Below are 12500 nucleotides of genomic sequence, written 5' to 3'. Positions count from 1 at the left end.
AGAAATACTGTTACAAGTAATTCAACATATTGACATCAACAAAGTACCAAAAGTATACTCACACGTTTTCAAATGTATTTAATCATTCAAATATAATACAAATCTTTTAAAAATAGCAGATATAAAAGCTCACAATTGTCGCGATGCGATACATTGTGAGCTTGTAAATCTGTTTTTTAAATTTTCAAATGGCTGAAATGTATAGGGCTGAAGTAGTTAATACATGTTTTATAATAATAATCAAAATCAAAAGTATACTAGTAACTAGTAGTAGTAATAATTAGTGGAGTAAAAAGTGCAATATTTGCCTCTGTCAAGAGTATAGTGGAGTAGAAGTAGAAGTTGTACGAAAATTACTTGAGTACATGTACTTACTTTCCACCACTGCTGCCGAGGCACTTTGGTGTTCCGTTGGCCATGTCCAGTACAGGTGTGCCTTGGTGTTCCGTTGGCCATGTCCAGTACAGGTGTGCCTTGGTGTTCCGTTGGCCATGTCCAGTACAGGTGTGCCTTGGTGTTCCGTTGGCCATGTCCAGTACAGGTGTGCCTTGGTGTTCCGTTGGCCATGTCCAGTACAGGTGTGCCTTGGTGTTCCGTTGGCCATGTCCAGTACAGGTGTGCCTTGGTGTTCCGTTGGCCATGTCCAGTACAGGTGTGCCTTTGTGTTCCGTTGGCCATGTCCAGTACAGGTGTGCCTTGGTGTTCCGTTGGCCATGTCCAGTACAGGTGTTCCTTGGTGTTCCGTCGGCCATGTCCAGTACAGGTGTGCCTTGGTGTTCCGTTGGCCATGTCCAGTACAGGTGTGCCTTGGTGTTCCGTTGGCCATGTCCAGTACAGGTGTGCCTTGGTGTTCCGTTGGCCATGTCCAGTACAGGTGTGCCTTGGTGTTCCGTTGGCCATGTCCAGTACAGGTGTGCCTTGGTGTTCCGTTGGCCATGTCCAGTACAGGTGTGCCTTGGTGTTCCGTTGGCCATGTCCAGTACAGGTGTGCCTTGGGATTTTGTGACAACCACGCAAGGCACGCATTAATATTGCAATATATACACAAAAAGTTTTTTATTGACTTATGTATTATTAAACTTTGTAACTTTCCTCTTCTACCCCAGATTTGAACCCCGTTTCCTGCGCTAGTGCTGATATTCTTAGCATTGAGCTAATAGAGCCTGCCTGCTTATCTGGGGATAAATTGAATCTTGAACCATCAAGTAAAAATTCATGCCAGATCCTATGTGAGACATGACCTTTGACATGACCTCAATAATGATGATCTCAATAGAAGGGAAACAAAATACAACCACCCTCCAATTGAATAAGTTATATTGTGTTATCGTACTCTACCATTGTACAACATTGTCACATCCTCACACTGTAAGCTCATAAGATTGGCTATTTTTTATTTAAAAAAATAGAGGGCATGCGTGAGTGAGAAGTGAGTTTAACAGTGTTGAACGTTGTTTAAAGCAATCAGATAGGACTTTTCTGTTTGGATGTATGGGCTGTCAAGGCCAGCATGTAATATGATATCTACTGTATACAACATTTTGTCTTGGTAAATGTATGGTGCATTTATATAGCACCTTCATCCAAGGCGCTTCACAATGATTGTGTTCGGCACAAGTTGGAGAAGCACAACTTGTCCTAACAAATTGTACTGTATGGTGTCTGTGTGTTGCAGGGCTGGTCAAGCTGGGAATCCACTGTGTCACGTGCCAGAAAGTCGCCATAAAGATTGTCAACCGGGAGAAGCTCAGTGAGTCGGTACTAATGAAGGTAAGTCAACCAGTCTATATGGGTTCCACTTTTAGACGTGCCTGTCTTCTCTTCTCTTCGCTCTTTTCCTCTGAGTGTATTTTTAGAGTTGACTTCTTCCCTTTCCAATTAAATCTCTTGATAGGCAGTATAGCCTATATATAAGTAGCCTGTGGGTACAGTGATGTGTGCAGCTGATGATGACGGCCTAAACGTTCAATATTGTGAATTGTGGTGGAGTTGGATTTGGAACTTTTGACAGTATTAATGTGAATCCAGTCGTTATCCTTGTAGCAACCGTATAGGGTATATCGTTGCTGTCGGATATAAACCTCTTATGTCCATATTTAAGCGTTTTTTGTAAATTAACACCCTGCTTGATCATACTATACACAAACATATCACAAGTAGCAGATCCACAAGCTTTGTGCAGTGTTTTGAGCTTATAGATCTGCAGCTTTTGCTATTGGACATATACTGTAAGAAGATATACTGTAATTGAATAGCAGTCGGTATCATGTGGTGAACTATTTCTGTATCTGGTTGCAATCCAAAAACATGCAATTTGTGTAAGCAAATTTGGTTTCGTTCAATTCTATATTGTATTTTTACTTTATTGTGCTGTTTCCTGTTTGTTTTAACTTGTTGATTGCTTGTTCTGTGCTCACTTCAGCACCTTATAACTTTGTTTTGAAAGGTGCTTTATAAATAAAATGTACTTACTTACTTACTTACTTACTTACTTACTTACTTACTTACTTACTTACTTACTTACACCAGACAGTGGCCTTGTGGTTAGTGTCCGCCCTGAAACTGGGAGGTCGGGGTTCGATCCCCGGCCGGGTCATACCAAAGACTGTAAAAATGGGACCCAATGCCTACCTGCTTGGCACTCAACATCAAAGGGTTGGATTGGGGGGTCAAATCTACTAATCAAATGATTCCCGAGCGCGGCACGGCTGCAGCTCACCGCTCCTTGGCTGCAGCTCACTGCTCCAAGAGATGGGTCAAATGCGGAGAACAAATTTCACTGCGGTAACGCGTGTGACAAATCGTATGACTTTGACTTTGACTTACTTACTTACGTATGTCAAGGAACGGTTGGCAACCCTATACTGACAATAGCGTAAGGTAAGGTTGTTGTTCATAGCTCTAAGCTGAGAAAACGTTGTTTCTGGGTTTCTTCTGCGGTGGTTTTGTGGCAGCGAGGGCGTTTTCCTGACCACAGCGGCACAAACGCTCCATTACTGGCATGACGGGTGTCCTTCGTAATACTTCCAGTTCTGCCCAGGCACCTCCTAAAGTAGAGACTCTCTTTAATAGGCTCAAATCATCCTAACTCCCCCACACTGCTATATACAGAAACTTCTAGAGGGGAAAGAAAATGCTATTTATTAGGTCTCCCGTTATTCGTTAACCCCCACACACTCCTTTTTTTTTTTAGGTCAGGAAAACAGTAGGGAGGAGAAAAATATGTTTTGAAATGAAAGTCCCAACGCCCCTCGTGGGCTGCATGCCTTATTTAGTGCTGGCTCAAGAGTGCTTGTGGAGGCTTGGCTGTAATTGGCCCTCACGTCTGTGTAGTGGAAGAAGTACACTGTTTTCTCTCCTTTAAATAAACGTAGCAATACCAAAATACCAAAATATTATGTTACATTTAAGTGAAAGGCTTGTATTCAAAACATTTGACGAATGCATCTTCGTGACTCTATACTGTGTGGGAGTACCCTGTGCGGTACGAGAGACAGTGTTGCCATGTCTGCTTTAAGCGACTTTGGGCTTGTTTTTCCGTTTCTTATAATTATTTTATAGTTGCATGTTTGTTTTAAAAGTGAAATTATTTGGGCATTCTTCCACATTTTGTAATTATTGTTTAAACCAGTTCTCAAATACTTGCGTGTTGTAGCAACTCATAATGTAATAACTGCTCAGAGCCCTTATTACATTATGAGCAGTAATTACATTATGAGTTGCTACACGTGTCAAGGACACCCAAATTAATGTATTTCTCTGCAGAACACCATCTGAAAATGTTTGTCGCAAATGTCTCCCGTTGTGAGATCGGCTATTTTCAAATAGCCAATGCACATAATGTAGGTTTAAACTGCCTAGTCGCTTCTTTTTAGGCTAGTTTTTATAGACCTGGGTGCTTATTTCTGGCGACAGTGACGAGAGAGAGAATTAAGGAGAGAGTAAACAGGCAATGAGAGAATACAGCCTGTTGTGAGGTAATTGTTTGTTATGAGGGAAAGTGGGAAACAGCAGCATGTGAATTTGTGCAGGTTATCTGCAAATGGAAAAAGTGGCCTGCACGCATTCTGCATCACTCCTGGAGACATGTTATTAGAATCCAGACCGAGAAGCCCGTTTGATAAACAGTTGGTATTTATTGGCCTCCTGCGGTGTCAGTTTCTCTCTTTCTCTCTTTCTCTCTCTCTCTCTCTCTCTCTCTCTCTCTCTCTCTCTCTCTCTCTCTCTCTCTCTCTACAGTAGCTCATATACGGCTAAACAGCCAGCCTGATGCGAGCAGGAGCAGCATATTACGTGTGAATATTTTTAGCGCCAGAGCTGCTATTTGTTTTGACACAGCGGTGACAGTTGTATCAGTGGCTGTACAGTAGAGCTGCTGTGTAGCTGTGCTACAGACGGTGGTGAAAGGTGACAGAGAGCGAGGTACAACCATGGAAGAGAGTGTGCTTTTTCACCTGCTACCATGCACAGAATCCTGACACATAGTGATTCTCAGACGTATTAAATAATAACCTCCGTGACTCAGAGTTACGGGTCCATTTGGGACCCCCTCAAGGAACCCTTAAAGATGGAGTGCCGAGATTTTTTTCCAACCTAAAACATGATCATCAGGTATTATTATTATATAAGGAAGAAGATTATTATTTATTTTATTTATTTTTTCAAATAAGTGTACAGTATTGTTTAAAGTTGTTATGTGGACACACCCACCAGTTCATTGAGAATGCCTGGTTTGCCTGTTGGACTGTCAAGGTTTCAGCCTCCAGGAAAAAACCCTGGGAAGACATCATTGCACATAACAACCACACCTAGTGCTAGTGGTCTAGCTAATGAAGTACCGTCACCTCATTTAACACATGAAAAACTGAAGAAAATACAAAAATCACAGCACTCCATCTTTAAAGTTTGAGAACCGCCGATTTAAACACACCCCAGAGTCCCTATTCGGGGGCGTTCTGTGAAAATAGCCGATCTACAAGCTCACAACTCAATGTAAAGGAGGGGGCCAATTATTCAGGGACCCCGTAAGGCAGGGATGTCCAAACAGAGGGGGCCAAATTAGAAAATAAGAAAACACTCAACGGTCGACTACATCTCCTACCTATCATAATGTACTTTTGAGACTATATTAAAGTACTATACAAATGCAATGCATTTCAACAAGCTGTGACCAAACATTACCAAATGTAATCAGATGTACAAGGTATTTACTGTCTGTTTAGCTACCAAGTGGTTAACATTGATTATATAGTAGTTACAGTAAGTATAGAGCTACTGTACTCTCTCTTACATTTGCATTACAATGACAGTCATTTATACTGGGCTCACCACATGAACACTTCAACTGCCAGGTATTAGGTCATTATTTACAGAGGTTTGTTTTGTGTGTCTTTGAATTTGAGTGATCATTGTCGAGGTAACGCAGCTGTTGCTAGGCGTGGGTTACGAGTTGGGTCCAGCTGCCTGTGACCATGGAGAAGAGAATCTTAGCTGTGTCTGTTCAGAAGAAGTAAAACTCACCTCTGACCTCTGGGGTTATCTTTATTTTTGTTTGTTTTTCTGTTTATTTTTTTCTTCATTTTCATCTCTTTCCATGGGGGTATCTTAGCTCTATGTTATTTTATTTTTTGCTGTTGGTCAGTTCCCACCTATAGCCTTGGCATCGTGCGTGCGTGCGTGCGTGCGTGCGTGCGTGCGTGCGTGCGTGCGTGCGTGCGTGCGTGTCAATTGAATAATGCTGCAGACCATCAGTAATCAGCAGAGAGAGCGAGATGCGCTATGGCTGCAGGCTTAACTCTGGTTCATAGCGTTTGAAGGACTTCTCCTTAACCCTATGGGAATTTTTGAGCCTCTGCACACACTTCACAGGCTGCACAGCCTCTCGTCTTAAAAATATCACCAAAACAAAGACGGTTTTGTGGAGTTGAAAGCCTACTTTCCTTAGTGGGAACTGGGAACACTCTGAGCCCCCCAACTCATGTCTAAAATACGCTTTTTGGACAAAAAGTAAAATAATTCACGATATATGGACCAGAGATAGATGCAGGTTATAGAACAGTGGTTCCCAAACTTTCTTGTCAAGGACCCCCAAATTGACACTTATTGACACCCAAATTGACACCCCCAAATTGACACTTATTAGCCCGTGGACCCCCATTTGAAAAATATATGCCAGAGACCCCCATGGACCCTGACGGGTCCATTTGGTTCCATTTGTACACTCTCAGAGTTACAGACCCATAAGGGTCCATTTGGTTCCTAACTATCATTCAGCTGGGGACCCCCTGGAACTCCCTCAAGGACCCCTAGGGGTCCCCGGACCCCACTTTGGGAACCACTGCTATAGAATGCATAAACGTAACTCGTTCGCAACGACCTGCTCCATTACGCTGGCAGAATCCGCCCCATAGGCAGATTTAGGTGTCACCGCAAAGTTCGGTGTGACCGTCCGTTGTCCGTACCCTTACGGGGTTAACACTTGGAGTTACAAATGGACACCTGAACGTGTGGCTGACTGTCCTCTATAGAAGTGAAATATAGCAACAGATGAACGTGTGGCTGACTGTCCTCTATAGAAGTGAAATATAGCAACAGATGAACGTGTGGCTGACTGTCCTCTATAGAAGTGAAATATAGCAACAGATGAACGTGTGGCTGACTGTCCTCTATAGAAGTGAAATATAGCAACAGATGAACGTGTGGCTGACTGTCCTCTATAGAAGTGAAATATAGCAACAGATGAACGTGTGGCTGACTGTCCTCTATAGAAGTGAAATATAGCAACAGATGAACGTGTGGCTGACTGTCCTCTATAGAAGTGAAATATAGCAACAGATGCGTAACATTCATGGTGCTCTGGCAGGACGCAGGTTTCTGCTGATGCAGCGCGTTTCTAATGACTGAATCGGTTCGTCTCTGTGTCGTCGCTCCCTCCTGTGCATGTGTGTGTGTGTGTGTGTGTGTCCATGTGTGTGCGTCCATGTGGATGTATGTGCGTTGCTGTGACTTTGTCCATGCAACTACACAGGAATATAGCAGGTATTATTAGGGATGCTCTTTTTTTCATTTTTTACAAATGCAGAAATAAATTGAGAAATACTCATTTTTAAAATGTTTCATGAAAATGATTCAAAACTCGTTAGTTAATTAATTGTCAACTGATAAATACAATCTGTATACAATGCATGAATGTCTGCTGTGACCCATACAAATTACTAATGCAACATAATTATTTAGTTTTCCATGAGTATACATACATGAGTATGTGCAATAGCAGTATACTATAAGCAAGAGGATTCACTCATCCAAGATTTACCAGTGGTTCTCAAAGTGGGGTCTGGGGACCCCCAAGGGACCTTGGCGGGGATCCCCAACAAAAATTTTTAATACAGCATTACAAAAGATTTTAACCACCGTATTGTATTTGGGCTATTCAAATATATAGCAGATATACAAGCTTACAGCGCGTCACACAAGATCAAATTACTTTTTTTCCCTCAAAATGACCAAACCCGCCTACGGATAATGTCACTGGTACTGTAGGTGGGCTTTTGGAACTGTCCACAGCCCTCCTATGAGACAGATTGGGTAGACAAAAATGGTCCTGCATGGTTACCATATTATTATGACCATTAGTGATGACCAATTCATTATATGAAAATAGGTTGAAAATGAGTGAAGTGGTCTTTTAAAGGGAACCCCAAAATGCATCCCCAAAATGAATTCAATTCAGACTTGAATTCATTGATATCTTTTTGTCTTTGTCTAAGCCAATAAGCCAATAATTTGATGACCAGCAGTGGTTCCCTATGGAGACAAAAAGAGTCTCCTTTGTGTCCTTTTAATAGCACAAAATAAACGCTTCTAGTGTGTACAGACCTTTAGTCATGGACCCCTTGGAACCCCTGGGGATCCCCAGACCCCACTTTAAGAACCGCTGCTATATCTTATAGCGCATGAGGCTTCTCCCCCCCCCCACCCCTCCTCTCTCTCTCTCTCTCTCTCTCTCTCTCTCTCTCTCTCTCTCTCTCTCTCTCTCTCTCTATCTCTCTCTCTCTCTCTCTCTCTCTCCCTCTCAGTGCGTTTTAACAGCGGGCGCATTGGCCGACACATCGCCCAACCACCCGTTATCGGGTTCCTCCGCCCACTTTTCGACCATCGCCTGTTTGCCTGCTATCGCCGGTAGTCGCCGGGTCCCATAGACAAATAAGGCACTTCCGGAAGATGCGTTTGTTAAAACGTACTGTAACTCTCTCTCTCTCTCGTGCTGTTGAATTGAAGGCTTGGAATACAAACACCAGCACTCTTGACATCAAACATTCATCCATAACCATGACACACACTTATCTCTCTCTCTCTCTCGTGGCTCCTGGAAGGATACTGTTACACCACAACGTTTACCGCGTGAGTACACCATTACTCATGTGTGCATGCAGCGGGGAGCATACAGTAAATGCCCCTTTCGTATGTTTACATAGGAGTATATACACGGAATGGGCAATGAAGGTTTTAAGAGACTGGTTCGTTGAAAAGAAGATGTCAACAGACTTTGACACATACGGAGCTGAAACCCCTGAATCACGTGCTGCGTTCGTTTTATGCATCTGTACAAAATACCAATGGAAATTCCTACTCAATTGCCAGTTACATTGCACTTAGGGCTGGGATATGTCGCCACTTCTCAAAGCTTGACATAATGAATTGTGTTGCCTTCAAATCCAGCAACGGAGTGTTTTCATCTGTCATTAAAACAATTCGCAAAATGGGTCAAGATGTCAGCCGACACCACCCCCTACAGTATGTGCAGCTTATCAGGCACTCAGAGGTGCTGTCTCCCAACACAGCAAGAGGACTGGCCTGTAGAGGTGCTGTCTCCCAACACAGCAAGCGGACTGGCCTCAGAGGTGCTGTCTCCCAACACAGCAAGCAGACTGGCCTCAGAGGTGCTGTCTCCCAACACAGCAAGCGGACTGGCCTCAGAGGTGCTGTCTCCCAACACAGCAAGCAGACTGGCCTCAGAGGTGCTGTCTCCCAACACAGCAAGCGGACTGGCCTGTAGAGGTGCTGTCTCCCTACACAGAGGTGATGTCTCCCAACACAGCAAGCGGACTGGCCTCAGAGGTGCTGTCTCCCAACACAGAGGTGATGTCTCCCAACACAGCAAGCGGACTGGCCTCAGAGGTGCTGTCTCCCAACACAGCAAGCAGACTGGCCTGTAGAGGTGCTGTCTCCCAACACAGCAAGCAGACTGGCCTCAGAGGTGCTGTCTCCCAACACAGCAAGCAGACTGGCCTCAGAGGTGCTGTCTCCCAACACAGCAAGCGGACTGGCCTCAGAGGTGCTGTCTCCCAACACAGCAAGCGGCCTGGCCTCAGAGGTGCTGTCTCCCAACACAGCAAGCAGACTGGCCTCAGAGGTGCTGTCTCCCAACACAGCAAGCAGGCTGGCCTGTAAAGGTGCTGTCTCCCAACACAGCAAGCGGACTGGCCTCAGAGGTGCTGTCTCCCAACACAGCAAGCGGACTGGCCTCAGAGGTGCTGTCTCCCAACACAGCAAGCGGACTGGCCTCAGAGGTGCTGTCTCCCAACACAGCAAGCGGACTGGCCTCAGAGGTGCTGTCTCCCAACACAGCAAGCGGACTGGCCTCAGAGGTGCTGTCTCCCAACACAGCAAGCGGACTGGCCTCAGAGGTGCTGTCTCCCAACACAGCAAGCGGACTGGCCTCAGAGGTGCTGTTTCCCAACACAGCAAGCGGACTGGCCTCAGAGGTGCTGTCTCCCAACACAGCAAGCGGACTGGCCTCAGAGGTGCTGTCTCCCAACACAGCAAGCGGACTGGCCTGTAAAGTATGGTTTGATGTCCAACTACATCTGGCAAGGCGAGGAAGAGAGGGAAATAGACACTTGAACAAGAGACTCCTTTATTCTGAACCACGATGAGAATGGCAATGAGTATATTTCTATCACTCACAATGCTGAGAACCACAAAGATGCCAGAGATCCATGTAAAGAAAATTACAGGGGATGTATCTTTGCAGAGGCTGATAATCCTAACTGCCCCGTTGCAAGTTTTACAAAGTATTTATCACTTTGTCCTCTTGATGCTAAAGCTTTCTACCTGCACCCACTAAAAAAAAGACCAACAGCTACTGAACAGTCAAGCAGTGTGGTATTCTCGTGAGCCCATGGGACACAATTTCCTTGGGCATGTGTTACCCGAAATCAGCAAAGCAGTCGGACTTTCAAGAAGGTATACGAATCATAGCTTGAGGAGCACAGCTGTGCAACTTCTCTTTCATGCTGGCCTGGAGAGCAGGCAGATAATGTCTGTGACTGGCCACAGATGTGAGGGAAATTTGCAAAGATACTGGGCTCCAACCACAACAGACAGGGAAAGGTGGAGCAAGATTCTGTCCTCCAATCCAGGAAACATCACATCGGGTGAGTGTCTCTCATATACTCTAGGACCTGGCTAAGATATGTATGCGCTTCATTTAGCGGAGAATATCTCAACTGTTCTTGACTAATATGACCGCTGCGAACAACTTAGGAACCGTGAAGAATTCTCTATCCGGGGCGAAATACCCGGAAATGACCACACCAGACAGCTACTTCGAACATGGCTCAGTTGAAATATTCTCCGCTAAATGAAGCGCATACAGTACATATCTTAGCCAGGTCCTAGAGTAATAGTAGCCTCAGCCTATCATGTCATCAGGACGCAATAAGCATCCTAATATTACCTGCAGGCTGCAGTTGCCTAATTTTAGTCATTGTGTTTCTTAGGTATGTCAACTGCAACGCCGCGGCATGAACCAGAGATTATGATGAATGACGTCAATTTAAATATCCCTAAAGAAGTCCCATTCACATTGTCGAACTGTACTTTCAATGGAAATCTTCAGTGTAACTTTAATACGAACACTAACTAGGTTAATGTTGCTCGCTGGCAGCAGTTAGCCAGCTTTCACTTAATCCACTAATGTGGCCCAGAAGGAACTACTTTCTTGAGCGGAATATCCGCGGACATATTTTCCCGACAATGACGGACAATGTGAATTATCTCTCGACAATGACCACCAAGCCAGATATTATCCCTTACTTAACACCCCCCATTCCCCTTAAAAGCAGCGTCATTGTGGGTAACGCGGCTGTGTGTCTACCTGGGTTGTGGCCACGTCTCGTTCTGGGCTTCAAGTCTTCACCTCGCTCTGCAATTATTCGCTTCAGGGGGCAATTATTTCAGTCTCTGCAGAATCCTCCATCTCCCAACTCTCTCTCTCTCTCTCTCTCTCTCTCTCTCTCTCTCTCTCTCTCTCTCTCTCTCTCTCTCTTCTCTCTCTCTCTCTCTCTCTCTCTCTCTTCTCTCTCTCTCTCTCTCTCTCTCTCTTCTCTCTCTCTCTCTTCTCTCTCTCTCTCTCTCTCTCTCTCTCTCTCTCTCTCTCTCTCCATCTCTCCATCCATCCGTGCCTATCCCTCCCGAAACAATCAGCTCTGCAGTCTTGCAATGTTATGACTGACATCAATAACAGACTCGGCTAATCTTCTAGCAAAACCACAGAACCCCCCCCCCCCCCCCCCCCCATCTCCCCCCCCCCCCCCAAAAAAGACACTATAGCATGTGTGTGTGTGTGTGTGTGTGTGTGTGTGTGTGTGTGTGTGTGTGTGTGTGTGTGTCTTTATTACACAACAACACCATTCCTTCCTCTCCTCCCATGCTATCTCCTTGCATCCTGCCTCCCCACCATCCATCCCAACTACTTGTTTCCGTAGCGTCTCTCTCCGGGCCAGGGGGGAGGGGTAACTTTGAAGTTGTATGCTGCTTCAGGAGGAGCTATAGAGACAGAGCCACTCTGGTTAATTAGTTGTCTTTATCCCAGCAGCAGCAGCAGAAGTATCAGCCACCAACTAACTGGCTCAGGGGGGAAAACAGAGCAGGCGTCAGCCGCATAGAGTGCACTGCCAGTGTTGCCATGTCTGCTTATCCGCTTGTAAATATTGGTAGTTGTGTGTTGTGTTTTAGTTTTCTGAAGTGTAGATGCTTACAGTACGTTTTAACAGCGGGCGACAGCCAGACAAATTTTCCGGAAGTGCATTATTTGTCTATGGGACCCGGCGACTTTCTATCGTAATATCTGGCAACAGCTACTGCACAGCAACCGTGCTAAAGATACCCATGAAGCTCATGCTCAGCTATTGTCAAGAAGCCGATGTATGTAGGTTTAAAGTGTGGCCTAGTCCGTTCTTTGGGGCTTGTTTTCATAGATCGGGTTGCTTCTTTCTATCGCAATATCTGGCAACAGCTACTGCACAGCAACCGTGCTAAAGATACCCATGAAGCTCATGCTCAGCTAGCCGACGGCGGCTAGCTCCAACAACCACACACTGAAACGCACTGGGGGGAAAAGTATAGGTTACTCAAACTACAACTATGTTGTTCTAATCTGGAACAACATATTTTCAAATGGGGGTCGGCGGCCAAATACATGGGGCTCCTTGACA

The 12500-nt window shown here is 45.0% G+C and overlaps 1 protein-coding gene across 1 annotated transcript in view; it reads left to right on the top strand.

The window, feature by feature from the left end:
- LOC306923926 (serine/threonine-protein kinase BRSK2-like) overlaps positions 1-12500 on the top strand; it is a gene marked incomplete at both ends in the record, with an annotated part of 353012 nt that overhangs the window by 218472 nt on the left and 122040 nt on the right. The window contains one exon of the mRNA XM_079502271.1: positions 1676-1770. Coding sequence (XP_079358397.1) covers positions 1676-1770 — 95 coding nt within the window. The remainder of the gene's footprint in view (positions 1-1675; positions 1771-12500) is intronic.

This window comes from Electrona antarctica (genome assembly GCF_951216825.1).
Source record: "Electrona antarctica genome assembly, chromosome: 5".
NCBI lineage: Eukaryota > Metazoa > Chordata > Actinopteri > Myctophiformes > Myctophidae > Electrona > Electrona antarctica.
This window is presented reverse-complemented; position numbering and strand designations above follow the sequence as displayed.